Here is a 23,683-nt window from a genome sequence, read left to right as displayed (position 1 = left end):
AGGGTAGTAACTGGAATGATAGCGATACCGTAGCATTACTATAATGCCATAACATCCACACTCCAGTATTAAATGCTGTTAGTGTGATGAAGATAATTCTGTGACTGCCATCCTCATGTGGTCGTTCTCTGTTGGAACCACTTTGCATGAATTCTCTGATTCACTTCTCAGCTGCCCTGTAAGGTAGGTCCTCTCACCTCCTCACTTCACCTGTCTGCACCTGAGCTCTGCAGGGCCGAGAGGGGTAAGAGATCATGGGCTCCTAGGCATGCTCAACTCCTGCATATTCCTGTTGGGGCCCTGGGGCACTGTCTCAACACCTCTTTACGCTGACCTCTCGGGAGGCATGACTTGTGGGTCATGTGGAAGGCGCAGTAGAAACAGGGAGACCCAGAGAGACAGGACAAATCACACAGCAAAAGCCACAAACTCGAGAGATGGACCTGGGTTCAGTCTTTATCCCCTTTTTTTTTAATTTAAAAAAAGTATTTATTTTTATTTACTTGACTGCACCAGATCTTAGTTGCAGCACTCAGGGTCTTCTTTTGTTGCGGCCTGCGGGATCTTTAGTTGAGGCATGTGAACTCTTAGTTACAACATGTGGGATCTAGTTCCCTGACCAAGGATCGAACCCCGGCCCCCTGCATTGAGAGTTTGAGATCTTGGCCACTGAACCCCCAGAGAAGTCCCCTAGTCCTTATTCTGGTAGCTAAATGACTCAGGCAAGTATCTGATCCCCTCTAAGCTTCAGTTTCTTCATCCGTAAGATGCAGATCCCGTTGTTCAGTCAGTCACTTGGCAGGTGCAATGTCCCAGCACACGGCGTGACGGGTCTGGTTTTAGATCATGATGATACAGCAGGAGGCACGACATGCAGGTCCCTGTGTTGAGAGATTAGGTTTTAGTGGAGGAAGCAAAATAACAAAGAAATAAGTCCGTCTGTCCTGTTGGTGCCGTGTGCTGCAGTGAACATCACACAGGGTATGTGATTGCGTGACGGGGGAGAGGAGGTGTCTTGGAGGTGACATCTGAGCTGAGCTCTGACCAAGCAGGGATCATCGGAGTGTTCCCCTCATGGGACGGTTGAGAGAAAGGGTGGAAGGATGCATAGCACTGGGCACATTCTGAGCTGTGCGTTGGTGGTCTTGTCATTACTCTTCCTCTCTCTTTTTTTAATCGAATGTGCTCAGCGCTTTGCTAGAAGGATGCAGGCAAAGCTTGAGTGTCTATAGGCTCACAGTATAAACTCAAATACTGTGTGCAAAATGGTGAAAGAGTCAGTGATGAGAACTATGAATGCCCGTTGATCAAGGTGGATCAGAAAGGTTAGCAGAGGAGTTGGACCTGGCGGGGTATTTTGAAGGAAGGATAGGATTTGATTAGAAAGCAGAGGACAGGTCTTGGGGGGATACATGGCAAGAGCAGACCGGAGTGGGTATATCAGGCTTGGGGATCCCTGAGAGGACCAGTCTCCCTGAGGTTGTAGGGGCTGACGTGGAGGAGAGAGAATGTGGAGAGAAGAGAATGTGGGGATTCTGAATTGGTGAGGTAGTGACATTGTGGACATTATGGATAAAGCAGAGATGTTGGTGGCTTTGGAGCTTGGAGTGGTGGAGGCGGGTGGAGTAAATAAACACGCAGCGAGCACGCACCTTGTGCAGGTCATCACACCCCCAGAACTGGGGGTGCAGGTGATACTGGCTCCTCTGTCAGACCCTGTGAGAATTGCTGCCTGAGCCAGAGGAGGGAACAACTCAATCTGGCTGGAGAGGGGTACAAGTTTCCCAAATCAGTCTGCAGGGGAATCTGGCCACCATGGAGGACCGTAGGCGGGAACCAAGAAGGAAAGTTTGCAGCGTGGGCCTTATAAGGAGCTCAGACCCCTCTTAGCCTTTCCCCCTCTTTTATTTGTCAGGTGGGGCATCCAGACGGTGACTTCCGCCTCACCATTGTCAATGCCTCTGTGCTTGATCGACCCAGGGCTCTGGTCCTCGTGCCGCAAGATGGGTAAGTGTGGTCCCAGAGAAGATCCGTGTGGGTCCAGGGCTGCCACAGAATCTCCTGGAAATGCAAACTGCTGGACAAAAACTTGTTTCTGATCATTCTGGTTGAAGTAATCTAGGACCTGCAAGTCTTGGAACCGGAGCTTAGTTCTCCTGGGCAGCAAACTCCATCCCCCTTCTGTTAGCAAGCATCGAAGTCTTTTTAGGTGCCCAGATGTCTCATAGCTGTGGGGTGTTTCCCTAGCAGAAAGTAATATTTAAAGTCTCTCTGGACATAGTCAGCCCTGCTTGAATATTGTAAGGAGGCTTTATCTTGAGTTTCACATGTGATACAAATATTTAGACCATTCCTTCTTTTTCTTGCCCCCAGCCTGTGTTTTCTTACCAGAAGTTTATATGCAAACTGGAAAGTGGGAGAGGCAGAGGTGCTTCTTATTAATTTATTGCTAACTTAAGGAAACATACCTAAAAGGGGAAATTCTGGATTAGGCTTTCTAGCATTTATGATTGAGAGATCAGTTTTTAAAAGAAAACTCTGAAAGTGATATATGCACTTGGTTAAAATTATTAAAAGAAAGTAGAAATTTATGAAATGAAAAATATTTGTTTCTTCTTTTCGCTTTCACATTTTCTAGAGGTAATCTCATGGTTAATAGTTTCTTGTGTCTCATTCAGAGTTTATTTTTACCCATGTATAGGTGTACACCCTTTAACACACAGACACACATATGTACACACATGCATCAAGGAGGATCATAGGATATTTACTATTCTGCATGCATGTTTTAAAAATATTAATATGCTTGGAAGATTTTTTAATCTGAACGCATGTAGGTCTTTAGACGTTTTACTCCATAATATAACACTTTACAGATTAATATCTTTGTGTATACACATACACACACACACACACACACACACACACTTAAATATATATATTTGTATGCGCTCCTACCTATATATGTATATATTTTGCTAGTGTGAACAATGGGCTTCCCCAGTGACTCAATGGTAAGGAATCTGCCTACAATTCAGGAGACCTGGGCTTGATCCCTGCGTCAGGAAGATTCCCTGGAGGGCAACCTACTCCAGTATTCTTGGCTGGGAAGTCCCATGGACAGAGAAGCGTGGTGGGCTACTGTCCATGGGGTTGCAAAGAGTTTGACACAATTTAATGGCTAAACAACAACAAATGTGAATATTGCTGATGATGAACATGTTTATACACTCTCTTTGCATAACTTGATTCTACCCATAGATAAATGCCCGTAGAAGAATTTCTGGGTCAGGTAGTTAACTGGCTTTAAGTAGTATAATCAGAGATTACAACATCAAGGCTGAACTAACTGCTTGCCACTTTGGAGGAGTATTTGAGCGTCCATCTCCCCATTCTTTCCCCAAGGGCTCAGCAGTAAACAATCTGCCTGCAGTGTAGCTGATGCAGGTTCCATCCCTGGATTGGGAAGATCCCCTGGAGGAGGGTGTGGCAACCCACTCCAGTATTCTTGCCTGGAGAATCCCACGGACAGAGGAGCCTGGTAGGCTGTGGTCCATGGGGTCTCAGAGTCAGACATGACTGAGCAACTGAGCATGCACACTCCCCGTTCTGATGGGATTTGTGTTTTTCCCTGGTTTCGCCCAGGGTGATGTTCTGGACCGACTGGGGGGACCTGAGGCCTGGCATTTACCGGAGCAACATGGATGGTTCAGCTGCCTACCGCCTTGTATCAGAGGATGTGAAGTGGCCCAACGGCATCGCCGTGGACGAGCAGTGGATCTACTGGACGGATGCCTACCTGGACTGCATTGAGCGGATCACTTTCAGCGGCCAGCAGCGTTCCGTCATCTTGGACAACCTCCCGCACCCCTACGCTATTGCTGTCTTTAAGGTGGGACCTCACCTGTTCCCAGCATTGGGCAACCTGTTTATGTAGGCGAGGAGCAGACTGAGGCAAGGAGCCTGCTGTCTGTGGGGTTTTACTGAGATGCTTATCGAACTTGTAGAAAATTAGCTCGTTTCTGAATTGGAGGCAGTTTCTTTCAGCCCCAGGGAGGGATTCCAGACCCAGCTGCCAGGGATCCAGGGTGCTTATCATTGTCATTTCAAAAGGTTGAAATTGAAAGTTGCATCAAATGAAAATTCCTGGCTTGCCGTTCAGTGCTGGTAGCCTCCGATTGGCTCTGACTTGTGGTCCGTTGTGAGGATTGCTCTCTTCATTCCCTGTTGTCTTGAGATGAGCCCCACCCTGCCTCCTGGAGGCCTTGTCACTTGTGCTTCAACCTTGCAACATAAAGTAGTTCTTCAGATTTTGAACTCAAGTGTTGAGCTTGTGGTCACACTCGAACGCTCATTGGATAGTTTCTTTGAGGCCGTTCCTTCAGTGTGGATATTTGGTGAGGTTTGGATAAAATCACTGATTCCTGCCTTTAACTGGCATCTTACGCTGATCATTCATCCAGTGAATGTTAGGTGTCCAGTCCAAATGGAGTTCTTGTTCTCAATGCGGGTTCTGAGTGAAAGAAGAGCTGGCTAACGAGTGAAGGTTTTCTTTTTAGAATGAGATATACTGGGATGACTGGTCACAGCTTAGCATCTTCCGAGCTTCCAAGTACAGCGGGTCCGACATGGCCATTCTGGCGAGCCGGCTTACGGGGCCCATGGACTTGAAGATTTTCTACCGGGGCAAGACAACTGGTAAGGCAGCATGCCCTCTTCCATCTCTGTCGCGTGGATCTCTCAGAAGGGGCTGGGTGTGGGCAATCCCTGCTGAAGCAGGGTCTGGCAGCCTGTGTCTTTGTTGTCACGACAACATGCACATTATTTAATTTCTTCCTAATGACATCTTAATTTATTTTCTAATGATACACAAACAGCTGGAAGACAGCGTGTCTTTGCCTGCCTGGAACGCTGGTGTTTGGTGGGTAATTACACCCTCCTCCTGCCTCTGGCCCCTGACTGCTGGGCGGTGTGGCTCCTCCTGCAGCCCGAGAGGCCCAGCGTGCGCTGCATCCCCGTTTGGCACCCGGACAGGGAGCCATGCTGTGCCGGGGACACAGCCAATTGCTGGTTTCCGATAGGAGTCCGGTCTTCTCTGGTCACTCAGATGACGGATCACTCATGGAAACCTGCTGCTCTTGCATGGCAGAGTCTAGTTATAGGATGACTTATTTCTTGTCCTCACCATGAAACTCTAAACCCCATGAAGAAGGAGGTTCTTTTTTTTTTTTTTTTTTTTTTTGCTCAGTAATCTTATCAGCGCCCAGCAGTCAGTCGCTGCTCACTTCATAGTTGCTGAAAGAAGAAGGGATGGGGCCAGGGAAGCCTTACCAGGGGCTGTAGAGAATGTCTGAGTGTCTGAAAGATGCTGGGGTGAGGCTTCAAGACCTCTTGCTAGGCTCTGCCTGGCTGTCCTGGGCTCTGAGACCATTCAGTAGGACACCTTCTTCCTTCTTCATTGCCCATTCCCTTTGTTGATCTTCCAGTCACACTATTAATTTTGAAGGAGAGGGATCAGGGCCCCTGCCTATCCCCCCCAACCCAGAAGAATAGTCCCTTTAAGAAGAACCTTCTTTATCTCAGCAGGACTCAGTAGCATCCTGGGTCTGCTGACGGCCCTTTATTGATAGACTGCTAAGTTTCCTGTTTTGAACTAGAACGTTGATGTTGTCTTGTGGTTTTTGGCTGGCCCCGTGCTAAGAGAAAATTGACTCTCAGGGGAAGTAATACGGTTATAGATATCACTGCTGTGCTTTTGGGACTGGAGAGGGAGCATGAGAACACACTTAGAAAACTATAAAGAATCCTAGAGATGGAAGTCTGTATTATTATTGTGCCTTCGAAGCTGACCTGTGAGGTGGGCAGGGCTGGTATTATGATCGTGGTTTCTCGATTAGGGAATGGAATCTCACATTCCCAATCTCACATTTAGAATCTCACATTTGGCTTCCCCAAAGGCCCCTCTCTTATTTAGGAGTTAGGTTTTTTGTTACAGTTCTGCCATAAAATGAAGAAGTCATATTCTTTCCTAGAGGAGGTGCCTGTTTTGAAATAGGGAGAAAGAGACAGAAAAAAATACAAAAGAAATAAATGAGATAGGGAGAGAGGAATCCTGCTTTCCAGCTCTGGTGGTCGAAATCTCAGGGCTTTTGACGGAGGACACCCACCCCGACTGATCTGCCCCGCCGGCAAGCCAAGGGAACAATCAACATTTCTCCAGGTTACCTCTCCATCTGGAAGAGCAGGTCTGTGTTTTGACATGTGCTTGTGAGCACCTGTTGGCTGAGCACACGGCCTCAGATTTTGCAACTCCGTGTTCAGATGGACCGGAGAACCCTGGTTTCCCACCCACAGTCTTGGCTGGTCACTTAATCCCAGCTGCTATGCTGTCGCCCCTGTGACCTGGAGGCTCCTCTGGCTAATTTAAATAAGACATAAAGGGGAAATACTGGCCTGTCTTCTGCCCCTGGGGGACCCCTTGCCCACAGATGCAAGGCCAGGGAAGCACGTTTGTTATCTCTCAGGCCTGTATGAGTTAAAGCGTTTGCAGTGGCCTCTGGCTGCCAGCACTGTCTGTTTGCAGTGGGTGCCTCTTGACCGTGAACTTGTTTGCTCCATCCTGCCTGCTCCATTGGACTTTGAGAGTGTTGCAAATTTATGATGGTATTGGCAATCCCCAGTGCCAGGCAAGCTTTATTACCTCTGTTGTCTGCTCCTGACACATCCAGGACTTTGTACAAGCCATGTGTAAGGTAATAACAGCAGTGATAAAGGACATACTCTAAGGGATTTTGCTGTGTCATAAGCACCACACTGATTTCCTTAATGGGCTTGTACAACCTCAGGTTGGAGAAGGAAATGGCAACCCACCCCAGTATTCTTGCCTGGGAAATCCTTTGGACAGAGGAGCCTGGTGGGCTTCAGTCCATGGGGTCACATCAGAGTGGTCATGATTTAGCAGTTTCCCCCAAGTCCATGTGTATTATTAACAGTTCCATTTTACAGATGAGAACCCGGAGATCAGGTTCAGTAACTTCTCTCCATCACACATTTAGTTACTGGTGAGAATTTGAACCATGGCCTAGTTGACTTCCAGAGAAGGCAATGGCACCCCACTCCAGTACCCTTGCCTGGAAAATCCCATGGATGGAGGAGCCTGGTGGGCTGCAGTCCATGAGGTCGCTAAGAGTCGGACACGACGGAGCGACTTCACTTTCACTTTTCGCTTTCATGCACTGGAGAAGGAAATGGCAACCCACTCCAGTGTTCTTGCCTGGAGAATCCCAGGGACAGGGGAGCCTGCTGGGCTGCTGTCTGTCTATGGAGTCGAACATGACTGAAATGACTTAGCAACAGCAGCAGCTAGTTGACTTCAGAGCTTGAACTTCCAAGAAACCACCAGGCTCTGTTCCACCTCTCACCTGTTGTTGGATTAGCAGTGCCGTGGTGTACGACAGTGATTTAGAAGTCGTAGGTTTTAGTGGATTCTTGTTTAGGATGATGAGAATTTTGTTCACTTGCAGTGTTTGTCAGTTTAGAATATTTAGTTATAAACAAGTGCTTTTTTTGGTCTTCACACCTGGTTGTTTGTTACACAGTGTTCCTGGAATTTACTCTTCATAGAGAGTGTTCTTTTCTTTAAACAACTCTCCCAGCAGGGCTACTGGTATATTAAGTTGATGCTGCAATGGGTTAAACTGTTTTGGAGTTCTTGGAATATTCCTTCAGAGCCTGCAGTAAACACATAGTTTTTAATATCTATTATGAGGGTAACTATTTACCATATGGGGTGGATCTGATTTTGATATTGTCGAGTGTGTGGATGGTTAAGCCAGATAATAGCAGTGTTGGCTCCTCAGAGGGTTCTGGAGGAATTTTCCAAAGAGGAAATCTGTAAATGTCCTGGGTATGTCAGTGAAGGCTTCTCGGGGCTAAACGTTTGGTCTTCGAAAGGGACATTTTTGGAGACGGAGGCTTTCAGCTGTCCAGTCTTCAAATGACCCACCTGGCCCACACAAGACTGTGGTGTCCTAGGGAAGGGGTCTTTGGCTGTGTTCTGATGGAACTCTGCCTCATCTTGCTTCATGTTCTCCCAGGTTCTCTGTGATCAGTGCCCCCATTTTCTGTACTGTGGCTTTGTGTGTTTATTTAAAAAAACAGATATATATTTGTTTATTTCTTCATTCATTCATTTGGCTGTCCCAGGTCTTAGTTGCAGCTCGCAGGGTCTTTAGTTGCAGCATGTGGGATCTAGTTCTCTGACCAGGGATTGAACCCGGGCCCCGTGCATTAGGAGTGCAGAGTCTTAGCCACTGGCCCACCAGGGAAGTCCTCTGCCATGGCTTTGGACCTGCCCACACGTGCCTGCCCTGCCTACTCCTTTAGGATCGGTGACTTGGTTGCCTGCTTTGGGGTTTGTCCCTGACTGTGCCCCTCAGATTACAGTTTCATTCATGCCTGTGGGGGCCAGTCTCCAGGAATACTGCAGCTCTCTTTGGGTTCTGTACTTTCAGTTTTCTTCTTTGGGTGCAAACACTTAACCCTGCATGTGAAAATATCACTGATGCTATTTCACAGAGTCGATGTGAAAATACTCCCGTCGATGAGTATTTGTTAAATATTCTATTATTGTTCAATTTCTTGGAACGTCGAATGACATGGTGTCCTTTGAAGACAAAGAACATGTTCCAGAGCCCCAGATGGGGTTGTTTTTGTTACTGGCAGCTCGGCTTTCCCTCCTGCAGCCCACGGCAGGTGCATTTGAGATAAAGGGACAGGCATCTTCCCACGGAACAGATGAGAGGGAGCTGGTTCCTGGCATTTCTGCTCCCATCAGCAGGTTATTCACTGTGATGGTCCCGCCTGTGGGTTGATGGAGTCTGTTGCAGACCCCTTTGAATGTTCCATCAAACAGATCTCCCCCTGGTTGTGTGTGTTTTATCCACTTGGTCATGCCTTGTGCTCTTGGATCCTTAGCACTAAAGCAACACTTTTGCTGTATCATGAGGAATTTTATTTTTTATGTATAGTTTACACCAGTTAAACACCGAGGAGATGCCAACACATTCGCGGCTTATGAGTATGTCGTCACTCGTCTTATTACCGATTGTCATGAATGAACCCTGTTTTCCAACCTGCAGGCCAGGTTGGCATAGGTTAAACTTTGGCTGGCTGGAAACAGATTACTTAGATTTGATTCTCGTGGGGTCCTCTGTCCCTGAGAGGGCACAACTGAAGATTCTTTATCAGCTGAGTTTTACCGAAGCGTTTACATTTATTTTCCCCAATTAAAAAAAATTATTTATTAATTTTTGGCTATGCTGGGTGTTTGTTGGCCTTCCGGCGCTAGTGGGGAGGACACATGGCTGCCAGTGCAAGAGACATAAATAAGAGACACGGGCTCAATCCCTGAGTTGGGAAGATCCCTTGGAGGAGGAAACGGCAATCTACTCCAGTATTCTTCCCTGGGGAATCCCATGGACAGAGGAGCCTGGCAGGCTTTAGTCCATGGTCTCACAGAGTCAGACACGACGGAAGCTACTTAGCACACACGGGTCTTTGTTGTTTGCTGGGCTTTTCTCTAGTTGTGGTGAGCGGGCTTCTCGTTGAGGTGGCTTCTCTTGTTGAGGAGTGCAGGCTCTAGGCATGTGGGCTGCGGTAGTTGTGGCACATGGATCTTAGTTGCTCCGTGACATGTGGGATCTTCCTGGATCAGGGATCGAGCCCTGGTGGATTCTTAACTACTGAGCCACCAGGGAAGCCCCTATTTAGTTTTGATTATGAGTAGTCACAGGCAAGAAGAAAAACACACATTTCTTAGTTTACGTGACTTTCACATTGCCTGAGCATTGTATCACATATTCAGCTGTTAGGAAATGGTTTCCTCTGTTGTGGCTCCTCTGTCCCCTTCCCAGAAGGATGCGGGGGATAGAAAACACCTCCGTCACTCTGCGTCCACAAACGTTCTCTCTCGAGAGTGCAGTGGAGGATCATATGGACTCTAGCTGGCCTTCTCTTTGGGAAGCTGAACCACAGAAAAGGCTGGAAACAGTGGACTAGATCAGCCTCAGTCAGTCCTTCTGTGGGCCCATTGCCCGTGGATTTGTTGCCTGACGGGTATCTGGTCGGTTCCTCGTTGAGCTCAGCGGCTGCGCTCCGACAGCACAAAGGAGTCAAGGAGGCAGTCTCAGATTTTCTGTCGGGGGCTGTCGTTACTTGGGTGTATGTTCTAGTTAAGGGCTTTTGGGTCACAAGGCACGGAAAAGCACTCACGCTAAAGGTGCTATGGAAAGAATAAAGGGAGATGGGAAGGAACCCAAGATAGGAGGCACAGGTGTGCTGGTGGGGCCCGGCCCCACAACCCCCGCACCCTGGGTACCGGTGTCATCCTTTCTTCTCTTCCTAAGTCGGCTTCATCCTCCTGATGCTGCAGACTGATCTTACCTGCCCGCCTCTGACTGGCACAGGTTTTTGCCTTGCGTCCCCCGAGACACCCCCCGGGTGACGACCCTCCTCCCTGCTGCAGCTCGCCTCCTACCTTGTGGTATCTCAAGTCCTCCATCCAGATTCCCAGTGGGCTTGGTCCTGGGGCCATCCGATCCAGCTGGGGCCCCCTCACGCTCGTCGCTTCACCTTTCTCTTCCTGAGCTGCTTATCATGGGGCCTATGTCTGCAAAAGGAGTCCCCGGGTCTCAGGCCTGCGTTTGGCGCCCCCTGGTGTCTGCTAATCTGGCCGCTGCCACCTGTCTCCTCTCCAGGAAGCAACGCCTGCGCGTCCCGGCCTTGCAGCCTGCTGTGCCTGCCCAAGGCCGACGGCGGCAGGAGCTGCCGGTGTCCAGACGGCGTGTCCAGCAGTGTCCTCCCGTCCGGGGACCTGATGTGCGAGTGCCCTCACGGCTACCAGCTGAAGAACCACACGTGTGTCAAAGAAGGTGCGTCCCCGTCTTCCTTTTCTGCCCATCCTCCCCCTTCGATGTGTCCTTGATGCACTCGTGTTTGGGGTTATTGAAAATGCCCAAGGTAGACAATAAAACCCTCTAGACACGGGCATCCTAGTTCACTTTCCAGGGCCCGTGGTCCCTCAGTCCTCATCCAGAGCAGGCCCACGCTGTTCTTTTAAAGATGAGTTGCTTTGGGGTTAAATGTTGGGGGATGCAGACCTTCCCGTGAGTGCACCTTTCTTTCTTTTCTCTGCCTCTTCCTCTCCTCATCCACCCCACACCAATCATTCCCAGCGCCTCCTGCTTCTGTAAGGGTGCAGGGTACAGGTGGACCACCCTGACTTGAGCAAAGGACTCCTGCAAAGCTCACCTCGTCTCACCCAGCAGTTCCCCCTCCCTGCCCAGCCTAGAAACATCAGAACTTTCTGATCAGTTTTGCACAGCACTTAGAGTCTTTCCTCTTAAACCACAGCCAGATGTCTGCAGCAGCCTCACCCCACTCCCTCTTGGAATCTGAACACACAGATTCTAACATGTCACCCTGAAAACCTGTTACATCTTTCTTCCCTGTCTAGTTTTTCCTTTTATCATTTCCCCAGTCTCCAGCCTCACATTTCTTTCCGGGAGGTGAGCCCCTGGAGGGGCCTTGCCACAAAGTGTCCTGTTGATGAACATGGCCTGGATTCCTACCTTTCCTCATTCTCAAGCTTATATTTGCTTTGTAGTCATAACCTACCCTCTCACAGCAGCCTTTAAATCCAGGGAAGCAAAAACTGCAAAGTGGCCTTCTGGGCCCTCTTAAGAAATACAGATGGAAAAAAGATGAGCCTTTTTGTCTAAGACACAGGGGCACTCTTTCAGGCTCTGGTCATCATCTTAAAGTTGTTTGGAAAGAAATGGAGTTAACACTGAATTCCAGAAGGAAGAGAAAAGAGCCTTTCTGTATCCCTGTCAGAAAGCCTTTACTTAATCCAGACAGGAGGCCAGTCATCACGTGTTCTTAAACCAGTTGACTGAACAGTGCATTTTTTTTTTCTCCCGTGTGAGGAATTATAACTGCTCACTTTGAAGGAGTCATGGGGTAGGAAAGAATCCTCAAAAATATGTAAAGCAAATCTCCATAATCCTCCTGGTTGTTAAATTGAACACACATGAATATATATGACCATAGTTTGTATAAACTATATAGGTATAGATATACTGAATATGTATGTTTGGATAATGGCTACATAGGTTTCCCTTGTCACTCAGCTGGTAAGGAATTTGCCTGCTATGCTGGAGACCTGGGTTCAATCCCTGGGTTGTGAAGATCCCCTAAGGGAAAGGTTACCCACACCAGTATTCTGGCCTAGAGAATTCCATGGATGTCCATGGGGTCACAAAGAGTTGGATATGACTGAGCAACTTTCACTTCACTTCTCTTCAATGGCTACACAGTCCCTTAAGGAATTCCTTGTGGAGTTAGTAATTTTTTTTTTTCTCTTTTGGCTGCGGCATGTAGGATCATAGACTGGGGATTGAACCCACACCCCCTGCAAAGTATTAAATTAACCACTGGAAGTGCAAAGTGTTAGCCACTGAGTGGCCAAGAAAGCCCCTGGAATTAATATTTTATGGTGTTTATATGTTTCTACCTGCTAGATCCACCTGACACCATCACTCTCCTTTTTCACCATTGTAACCCCCTCTGCTGCTTCTAGAGGCCTCTCCTCCTCCAATTTTAATTAAAAGAGGAGAGAAGGAGGTCTCCTTGGATGCTGGTTTCCCTGCGGGCCCCTGTGCAAAACATCCCCCTTCCCCTTTGCTGTTTGAGGCATGTTATTTGAGGAAGATGAATGGAAACTCAGAGCAGAAAGTCTTATGGTCCATCAGGAAGAATGATGTTGGTTTCATTTTCTCCTCTGCCTCCCTCCATGGCCAGAGAACACCTGTCTCCGCAACCAGTATCGGTGCAACAACGGGAAGTGTATCAACAGCATCTGGTGGTGTGATTTTGACAATGACTGCGGAGACATGAGCGACGAGAGAAACTGCCGTGAGTCCCTGCTGGGCAGAGTTTTGGGAGGACAGGCATTTCCTGGTACAGGCCGCACCTCCTAGGCGGGGCCTGGAGTGTAGGGCCCCCGTGATCAATGATGCCCATTTAAGTGGCTAGAGAAAACATGCTTCCACCCCCTATTGCATATGTGCACTTTCCAGGTGGCTCAGTAGTGAAGAATCTGCCTGCCAATGCAGGAGACGTGGATTCAGTGCCTGGGTTGGGAAGATCCTCTGGAGGAGGAAATGGCAGCCCACTCCAGTGTTCTTGCCTGGGAAATCCCACGGACAGGGGAGCCTGGCAGGCTGCAGTCCATGGGGTCGCACAAGAGTCATACACAAGTGAAGGACTGAGCACACACGTGAGCACATTAGATATATATTATTATTTAAAAGCAAAGCCACATAAGGAAGCCAGGTACTCATTACAAGAGATTTACAAACAAGCCTCGCGTGGTTGAAACCGAGCTGGTTTGGGAGACAGGCTGTCTGGGCTCTGACTGTGGCCCTTCCCTGGAGATAGAGCTGGTGACCTGAGACAGGTGACCGGGTGATAGCCCTTGAATTTAAATTCAATGTTCAGCCTTTTCAGGGATGGGGAACAAGTTTTCCCTCGTTACCTCCAATCAGGGGATGCCAACTGCCTGCCGGGCTCAGGAGAGGTTATTCAAGCTGAGTAGTGATGCCAGGTTTGGCCTGCGATGTGGGAACCTTGGTTTGTGTGCGTGTACGTGTCGTCTTTGGAATATGTAATTTCTCAGGTCTAACTATTAAAGTATGTGATTCTGTTTAGCAGAGTTTAGGACAAAAATAACTACTTATAGTGGATACTCTGTTTACCGCAGATTTGGCCGTCTTTCCTTCAGTTCATTTTTAGTGGCTTTGACATCATCTCCTAAGGAGGTGTCAGTCGGTAACGTGTTGACCTGTTCACTCAACAGGTGTATATTGAGGACCCTGGTGTTCCAGGCTCTGTGCTGGGCTTGGAGATAAACTGGTGACTAAAGTGGACACAAGAGTTTACAGTCTGAAGGGGGTGGTCAGGGAAGTACCCAACCAAGCACATGTGAGCCGTGGGTCCTGTAATGGGGCAGCGCCACGCACCTTAACGAGCCTTAAGAGTGGATCAGACCTTGGGAGGGTCCCAGGAAAAGCGGGCAGAGGGGAGCCAGGCAGAGGTGGAGGGAGGAAAGTTCCAGACAAGGCGTTCGCATGGACAAAAGCCCTGAGGTTGGTGTGTGTATGGTGTGGGCAGAAAAGTGGCATGAGTCATGAAGAACTCAGGTGGGAGCAGTGGGGGCAAGCAGGAGGGTGAATGGGTGCATGAGACCTTTGAATTTTATGAAAAGAACAGTTTGCATCCCTTGAAATGACAGGCTTAGACTTTGTCTTTGGAAAGATAAGATGTGGGCAGAATAAATGAGATGGGAGAAAGGCCAGAGCAGGGAAGCCAGACACCCATCTAAAGCCTTCTCTTTTAAATATTTTGCCTTTGAAAATCTGTAAGCTCATTTATCATTTTGTGTTGTAAGCATAGATTAATGGCTGGGTCCTGTCTCGTACCCACCTTGCCTCTGGTGGGTGTTATTTTGCCAGCTATCTGAAGAGCCTGGGCCAGTTCCCATGCTGCTCCTTCCAGAAAGCCACTTTAGAAGCAGTCAACTTGTTCAGTTCACCTGGGCCCTGCAATCCCATGAACTGCCTTTTCTAGCGTGTAGGTTATTACCAAACCTTCCTTAATCATTTTTCCTTGACTTCAGAGGCCGCCTTTCATCCCCAGGGAGAGGAGTATTAGATAAAAATCTAATTTATTTTTTAAAAAATCTAATTTATTGCGAGAGTGGTAGCCTCTCTGTGTATTCTTCTTTTCTGCCAAAGGGGCATTCATCAAACCTCCTCTACTGACCAGGGTCTCAGGAAGGTGTGATATTTGTGAGGAAATAGCCAAAGGTCCTTGAAAACATTAGTTAACGTTAACATCATTAGAGCAGATACTGGAAAGGAGTTTGTTATGGAAGAGTGGGCAAGGAGACACGTCTTAGAATTAACACGTTGCAAGAAAATTGACCAGACGTGATGAGACATAGTGGAAGCAAAGAGCTATGGATTGAATGGCCTCATGTCCACTGGCAAGGGGTTCCTCTTGGGTCCCTGGGCTGTGGTTTTCACTAGATGCACGTGGTGGGCTTGCATGTTGGTTCACTGTTTTGCTAGGAAGTTTCCCTCCATCTCCTCCCCGCCAGGCCCTGAGCTCACAGGTTTCCCTGAAGAGTTTAAGCTTCTCCTTGGGCTGCAGTTTGCAGCCAGCTCTGCCCTCCTGGTTTGGTGCAAATATCATCTGTAATTGACCCTCCCAAGACCCCGAGACTTGCTTTCTGCCCTTGTTGTTGTTCAGTCACTCAGTCGTGTCTGACTCTCTGCAGCCCCATGGGCTGCAGCACGCCAGGCCTTCCTGTCCTTCACTATCTCCTGGAGCTTGCTCAGACTCATGTCCATTGAGTCGATGATGCCATCCAACCATCTTTTCCTCCTGCCTTCAGTCTTTCTCAGCATCAGGGTCTTTTCCAGTGAATCGGCTGTTGGCATCAGGTGGCCAGAGTATTGGAGCTTCAGCCTCAGCATCAGTCCTTCCAATGAATATTCAGGGTTGATTCTCTTTAGAATGGATTGGTTTGATCTCCTTACAGTCAAAGGGACTCTCAAGAGTCTTCCCAGCACCACAGTTTGAAAGCATCAGTTCTGCTCTGCTTTCTCATGATTCCATGTGCTCAGATCCCAACTAGTCAGATGTGGTGGAGGTGAGGGATGCAGGGGATGAAATATGGAGCCTGGGAGCCAGGAGAGTAGTGCTCATCTGAGCCTTCCTGAGGGTCTCTGTCATCAAGGAGGAGGTGGAAGGAGGACGTGAGAGGCACGCTGGTCCAGGCAGGCCTACAGGAGGGGCCAGGCCATGGCTGGGCAGCGCTGTCTGGAAGTTAAGTGAGCACCCCCCCGCCCCACTTCAGCTGCCAGGGAAGAGGAAAGGCATGGAGATAGAGGCAGGTGTGGGAGGGATTCTGTCGGCAGATCCCCTTTCCTCTTTGTCAGGCTCCTGCCCTGGGTGGTTGTCAGTCGCTGGGGGTTTTGACGTAAACCCCCTGCAGTCTTGTCATTTTTGTATTCATCCCCTGCCTCCCACCACAAGCTCGATTGTGGAAAAGAAATGGAGCCTCAAATAAGAGCTGCCAGGGACATCTGATTGTGGGGTTGCCACACGCTTCTCACTTCCTGGCATCCCACCCCCACTTTCTTTGCAGGATTCTGTTCTATTCCTGGGAGCAGCTTTCTTTCCTGAAGCCTTTTCTGCAAGGTTCTATAGCTTATGTCTAAATCTGGATCATTTCTATTGAGAAGAGGGAGAAATTATGTTCACATTCTGAGCAGAAGGGCATGAGGATGGATGGGAAGAGAAGTTACATTTGTTTGGAGCCCATAGTATTTCATCCTCATGATGGGCGCTGGTCCAAAAGTGGTTTGCTTATTGACTTTCATAATAATGCCAGGAGGGTAGGCATTGTCCCCATTTCACAGTAGCAGGAACGGAGGCCCAGAGGGGTTGGGTAGAGTGAATTGTGGGTGGTAGAATTAAACCCAATTTCTGGTCATTGTGTTTGTCATCACAAGCGCCTGCTCACTTTACCTTATCTTCCTTTTCCTGCGGAGGAAGCAGGCTCAGGGAGGTTAAGATTAATTTCTGAAGGAAGAAATAGAGCCAAGATTTGAAACTGGTCCCGCCTGACTGCAGGGCCCCTGCTCCTGCCGTAGGACCTTCTCTCCACCCTCCCTCTGTCATCTGTATGGTGAGGGGCCAGCTTTGTGGGTGAAAGTGGGCTTCCTAATGGTAGTTTTCCAGATAATGGTATATCTGCTAGTTATTTAGAAAGACACCATCACATCTGTGGGGGTGGTCCTACGGGCTTATCTAGCGCATCACACCATCTCCCAGCTAGATGACGGCTTCTCACTTTCCCCAGCCCCTTTGGCATCTGGAAGCTGTCCATGGAAGGATAGGCCTTTATGTCCCTTGGCTGTAAATTTCAGGCTATCACACAGTTAAATTTTTCTGTACATTGAGGTTTCATTTCTGTTGTTGAAATTCATATTACACTGAAAACCTGCTTCCTTCACTTTCCAGTGGGATGTCTAGGGGGAGCTGATTGGATCTAATGAGCCTGTTGTCTCTCTTTCCCATCTTAGCAACCACCGTCTGTGATCTGGACACCCAGTTCCGCTGCCATGAGTCTGGGACCTGTATCCCCCTCTCCTACAAGTGTGACCTTGAGGATGACTGTGGCGACAACAGCGATGAAAGTCACTGTGGTAAGGGGGCATGACGTTCAGAAGGGGCTGCACTCTTGCTCATGGGGAGGGATGGAAAGGGAAGGTTTCTGAACATCGTTGTGGGATTTGTGATGTCAGTTCTACGGCCAGCTCCATACATGTGGTAGGAGTGATTCATTCATAAAGGGATAGAGCTTCCTTCATTCTGCAGTGCTTCTCTGCACATGAGTGTACAAGTAAGGAAGGTTCCTAAATGAATTCAGGCATTTATTAACAGTTCTACAGTCTTAGCCCACATTTCTGGGTGGCTGTGAGATGAGCCTCTTATAGACCCAGAGCTATACCTTTGTGAATTATTTTTTTTTAAACTCATGTAATTCAGGAAACCCTGTTAGAAGTCAGCAGATGGCATAGATATTATTTAAGCACCTGTTTTCTGAATGGAAATTTTTATTTAGGAAAATAGTGTGTTGGAACTGAAGCAGTGGTGGGATTCTCTATTTCAGTCCTTTGATTTCCAGGTGAAACGACGGAGGTCCATAGAGATTTATTCAGGAGAACACTGTTAGTTTGTGTCAGAAAAGGGAATTGAAACCGTGTTTTGTATGCCCTTCTTGTTGCATAATCCTGTCCTGTCAGTTTTAGGAGGCCTGTCTTAGTTGCTGGGCTCTGGTACCAAGCCCATAGCTGCTGATCATTGTGGGAGGGAACACAGTGCAATACTCAGAGTGTCTCAGCCTGGAGGGGAGTCAGCCTGGGGCCCAGACACTGACCCCACCACTATGAAGGCTCAGCGAGGCTCCGTGGGGTCCCTGTGTGTCCACAGGGGCAGGTCCAGTCCAGCTGGGCCTGTGCTTCCAGATGGGGCCCGAGTCACCACGGGCAGGGGTTTGACTCACCAGAACTGAAATAAGGGGAACCTCCAGAGCAGTTTTTTTGGGGGTGGTTACATCGTTTTCCTTCATCTTTGTAAAATGCAAAGTTCCAGGAAACAGTCCTTGGGGTTCACACTCTTCCCTTCATCCCTCCCTCGTCCCCTAGGCACTCTGAGGGCGCAGGTGTGTGGCTGGCTTCGCTCTCTCGAGGAGGAATCACCACGTGGTCACCCACTTATCAGGTGTCCTCTCAGCCCGTCACTGGACACGCATTTGACCATTAAACAGTGTCTGTCCCTCAGGGTCTCTGCTCGTGGCCTATTCGTGCTGGCGCGTCCCGAATCCACCTCGGGGTCTCAGTGGTCCCCTCCTCAGATTCAGGTCCTCTCTGAGAGTCTCCAGGCTGCGTCCCCGTGAATATGTGCTTCCCCAGTTCACCATCAGCCTCTCTTACTGAGGCCGCCACCCTGGGACCTCGGTCATCTTGGCTACTCCTGTTTTCCTGGACTCTTTACAGTTCCATGTGAAAGGCCTCTGTTGCTGCTGTCCCCAGGGTCTACATAAGATTCTGCCAGCACAGCTGCCTTTCCCGTCTTGGTTAGGCTGCCCGGGTTCATTTGCCTCTGGCCCCTACCCTCCCCGAGACAGCCCACCAGCCAGCATCCCTGGAGCTCTGCTCATGGAAAGTCCCCCGCCTCTCCGTTCAGAGAGCTCAGCACTGGACTTGCTTTTCCTGAGCTGAGCACCTCACACTGATCTGCACTTTCGAGGTTCTCATCGCTCCTTTTATGAAACCACAGGTTCTGTCTCTAGAAGTCTTCTGAAATTGTGGCTTTCTGGGCAGCCAAAGCATTGCTTCCCCAACTTTCTGCCCATCATGGGAAGCATAGAAAATATTTGTAAAGTGTACCAAGATAAATGGACAATACCTTTGTTGCCTAGAGGCCTTGAGTGTGAGGTGTCAGGATCTCAGCACACCTGTGCCCCGTTCACAGTGCACTGCGGTTGTCCCTGGGCATCCACAGGGCATCAGTGCCAAGACCCACCGTAGGTTCCGAAATCCATGGATGCTCAAGTCCTATAGCTGGCCCTCCATATGCACGGCTTCTGCATCCACAGATTCACCCAACCATGGATCATAAATGTAGTACCCAATGCTGTTGTTTGTTCTTTAGTCACTAGATCAAGTCTGACTCTGTGGCCCCATGGACTGTACCTGCCAGGCTTCTCTGTCCATGGGATTTTCCCAGCAAGAATACTGGAGTGGGTTGCCATTTCCTACTCCAGGGCATCTTCCCAATCCAGGGCCTGAACGCGAGTCTCCTGTTTGGCAGGCAGATTCTTTATCACTCAGCTACCTGGGAAATATACGGTGCATGGTTGGTTTAATCCATGGATGCAAAACCTACAGGTTCAGAGGGCCAACTATACTTGGGCACCATTCCTGATGATTTTCCATCCCTGGTTTAAGTCTTCCTCCATGCATTCTGGATCATCAGTGATGATGGGGATATTGGGTGCATCTCTAACTACCAGGAGCCCTGACATCAGAGACAGAATTCTGAGCAAGCCTTTGTGCTCACATCCTTGTCTGTGGTCTCACCTGCAGAAATGCACCAGTGTCGGGGCGACGAATACAGCTGCAGCTCTGGCATGTGCATCCGCTCCTCCTGGGTGTGCGATGGGGACAACGACTGCAGGGACTGGTCTGATGAAGCCAACTGTACTGGTCAGTATTTCCTGGACTCCCTGAGCTGCACTTAACCTGTTCATATAGTGGGTAGCATTACAGCCCTACATGATCACAGAATCAAGGCTCTAAGAAGTGGACCCTAGAAACTAAGAGCTGGTCTCTGATCACCTTGTGCCAAAATGTTACCAGCTCTTTGCTTCCTTCATTGAGAAAGTCTTGCTATGGAAGAATATTAACTGAGCAATGTCATGAGTGATAAAAAAAAAAAAAACAGTTGTTTTACATTTTGGCTCAAGTTTATTTTCCTAGGAACAGTAGCAAAGAGTTTACAGACTGGCCCCTGGTCTGGGGACCATACGTTGAGGAGCAGTGAACTAGTTCATGTTTTGAAATGGAGCATCAAGATATTCCCTAAACAGTGAAAACTTAAATTGTGCTTCCCCTGTTTGGGGTAAGATTTCATTGAAGATAAAAGTTGGAAACAGCAGGAGACTGAGAAGAAGGCTGAGTGGTCTAAGATTCTAATTCTTCTGCTGGTGTTAGGTTCACTTATGTTCACGCCACTATTTTTCATGAATGAATGAATGAACAAATGAGGGCATGTACATTATGATGGAGTCTGGGAGAGCAAGGAGTTGGGACAGTTGTAGAGGCAGAAAAACAAATCCTACTAGCTGATGAGTAAATTTTCTCTGCACCCTCCTTTAGAAATTGTCACTCAGTTCTACCTTAAATCCCGCCAGTGTTGGGGATAAAGATGTTTCCTTTAACACTTTTGTGGCAAGTGAGGGCAGATCTGGTATTTCAGGCTTCCTTTTGTCATCTATTGTTAATGGATCTTCATGCTTGTGGATTAAATCACTTTTCATTCCCCCCTTTTTTTTTTTTTTTCTTAAAGATTTTTTGTTGTTGTTGTGGACCTTTTTTAAAAGTCTTTATTAAATCTGCTACAACACTGCTTCTGTCCTGTGTTTTGGGTTTTTGGCCACATGGGATCCTAGGTCCCTGACCAGGGATCAAACCTGCACCCACTGTATTGGAAGGCAAAGTCCTTATCCCTGGCCCACCAGGGAAGTCCCTCATTCCCATATCTTAATTGTCCTTACCCCAGCGGTATCCTGGCAGTTCCTACACTGTCCAGCAGCCGGAATCTTAAAGCATGCTTCCTAATTTCTAAAAGCAAAAGCAAAAAAGAAAAAAGCAGACCTGCTATTTTATCGCACTCTTGTGGTCTGCTTTGGGTTAGATTTGGTTTGTGAAGGACAGAAATGATCTTTTACTCCTTTATGTTCTCCCAGTGCCCAGTTCTGAGAACCTTTGTTGATTGGGTAGTTTGACACAACTGTAATACTCCATTTTAGAGGTGACCTTATGTGGCTTTAAGGAACAAATGGACCTACTCAAAGGCCAAATATGTCACACTGGGTGATCTGTGATGTTACCAGATTCCTGCCCAGCTCGTAAACTCCTCATCCCCAGGTCCTCTCTGGCACAGTCTTGTTTGCCCCTCTGCTTCTGGAACGACTGCAGGTGTTGCTTTCTTTGAAAGCCTGGCTTGCAGAAGGAGGGATAAACAAGGTCTTGGAAGGAACTGCCATCAGCCCAGAAAGCACACAAGGGCTGTTTGGAAGCTTTGGGTTTGGGTGGGTCATTGATTGATAAATTAGAGGGGTGCCTCTGGGCATTTCCATTTGTAAGTTTCATGATGACTGGACGTATTGTTAGCACAACCACATTCCTCAAACTTGTGTTTCAGCTGCATGAGCTGGTCCTCCACAGTGAATTGACAACTTTATTTCTGTGGATAGGCGTTTATCCTAGGTTTTATCTCTCGTTTCCTCTGGCAGGGCTGCCTGGGGAAATGTAGAGTGCCTACACGGCCACCGTAACCTTGTTCCAATGACTGTGCTTCCAAACCTTTTAAATGTGATTGTCCATCTTCATCCCTGGATTAGTTGGAGGTGGTATGTGAGCTCACCGTGTGGTTACTTTGTTTCCTGGCCTAGCAAGTTAAGTCACACAGAGCCGAAGAAATGGGTCAAGGCCTGCTGACTTGTGGGCTTCAGGTCTCATGAGTGGTCTGTACTGGGCCTTTTTGTGGCTCTTCCCCTCCCTTATTTTGCTTTCCATGGAACTGAATTTCTTTTATTCTCCTCCTGCATTGATTTGGAACTTAAACATTTCATTTCTGTGCCTCTAGCTATTGCCCTAGACATCTTAGGCGTATTCCTAGTATCTTTCCCCTCTCCTGGACCTGCCTTGATTCCAGTCTCTGCCCATAATGTCAATATTGACAAACTCAGTATATATTTAGTATTTTAAAACACGAGGACTTCCCTGGCCGTCAGTCCAATGGTTGAGACTCCACCTTTCCAATGCAGGGAGCTTGGACTCAATCCCTAGTCAGGGCATTAGGAACCCACATGCCGTATGGTATGGCCCCCACCCCCAAAATAAAACTGCGAAATACTTCATATATTAACTTTACATTTAAAAAATCCTAAAATCAGTCATCATTGTTATCTTTTAGTAACCAATCTTATTTATAGAAACCTACCTGTCACCTCTCCTTCTTGTGTTCACTGCTTCCTTCCTGTGTTCATCCTTCAGTGTTTTGTAGCAGAGTCTGTGAGTAGTAAACTTAAAGTTTTTATTTATATAAACATGTCTTTCTTTAGTTCTCAACACTGAAATTGATGCAGCTGGTTTTCTAGATTTGTAGTAATTTTCCCTAAGTGTTTTGGTGGAATTATTCCATTTCTTTCTGGTCTCTTTTGTGTTGATTTCAATTCTCCTGTCAGGTTATCTGTTCCAATAATAACTGACATTCTTTTCTCTCTAGTTGCCTTTAGGTTTTTTATATTTTGTTTGTTACTCAGTTTCACCTACCTAGGCGTGAAATTATTTTTATTTATCCTTTTGTTGTCCTTCTGAAATCTGAGGATTTATGTTTCTCATCAGTTCTAGGAAGCTGCAACCACTATCTTTTCTGCTATGTCTATTTGCTACTTGATCTTCTTTTGTCTTTAGCAGCAGCTATCAGCCATTCCCTGGACTTTCTCATTCTGATATTTATGCCTTTGGTTTTTAGATTTGCTGTCTCCTTATGACACTGAGTTATTTCCTCAGATTTCTCTTCCAGTTCAACATTCCTCTTTTCAGCTGAATCTGATCTTTTTCACACATCAACTGAGCTGTTTTTATTTCTATGACTATATTTTTAAGATCTAGAATTTCTATTTGGTTCTTTTTTCAAATTTGCCTTTTATTTTTTACTGTCCTTTATGCTTTATGTTATTTTTTATGTTATTAATCATTCGAGTTGTATTGACACTAGCATTTTTTTCCCTCCTTCATTTTCTGAGAGTCCAGTGCTTTGTAATAAGGTAGTGCTTTTCTTGTCATCGTAATTAACTCATCTCTTCGGCTCCACTTTTATTTGGCTAATATTTTTGATCAGGTTTCACAGAGGGTCTTGCTGCATCAGGAGAGATGTGTTCATGTCAAAGAGTAAGCCGGAGGATAATGGCCTTTATTAGAAACCCTGATTTTAATTTCATGATCATTTGCCCCTTTAGCCCATCTATTCTTGCAGTCATGATGGACCCTGCTATGCAAAGGATTTTGCTTTATCTACCTCAAATTCTTTAGTCTATTTTAAAGTCCATCTCTTTCATCGTTACAGTTATATATTATCAATTGAACATGTATCATTCATCAGACACTCAATGTCAGAGAGCTAGTAAGTTACTCAGAAGACAGAAAAAGAGACCCTGTTAAGCATGCCAGCCCTTCCTGGCCACTTGGATGAAATTGTG

At 47.4% G+C, this 23,683-nt stretch overlaps 1 protein-coding gene across 2 annotated transcripts in view; it reads left to right on the top strand.

Annotated features, from left to right (window-relative positions):
• Positions 1-23,683, top strand: part of SORL1 (sortilin related receptor 1) — a 157,249-nt gene that overhangs the window by 87,653 nt on the left and 45,913 nt on the right. For both annotated transcript variants that reach the window (XM_065944636.1, XM_065944635.1), the window contains exons 19-25: positions 1,916-2,007; positions 3,646-3,892; positions 4,560-4,698; positions 10,758-10,931; positions 12,862-12,975; positions 17,214-17,336; positions 19,782-19,901. In XM_065944636.1, coding sequence (XP_065800708.1) covers positions 1,916-2,007; positions 3,646-3,892; positions 4,560-4,698; positions 10,758-10,931; positions 12,862-12,975; positions 17,214-17,336; positions 19,782-19,901 — 1,009 coding nt within the window. The remainder of the gene's footprint in view (positions 1-1,915; positions 2,008-3,645; positions 3,893-4,559; positions 4,699-10,757; positions 10,932-12,861; positions 12,976-17,213; positions 17,337-19,781; positions 19,902-23,683) is intronic.

Source organism: Muntiacus reevesi, chromosome 9 (genome assembly GCF_963930625.1).
Source record: "Muntiacus reevesi chromosome 9, mMunRee1.1, whole genome shotgun sequence".
In the NCBI taxonomy this organism is placed as follows: domain Eukaryota; kingdom Metazoa; phylum Chordata; class Mammalia; order Artiodactyla; family Cervidae; genus Muntiacus; species Muntiacus reevesi.
The sequence above is the reverse complement of the archived record's forward strand: the minus strand, read 5'-3'. Positions and strand labels throughout refer to the sequence as shown.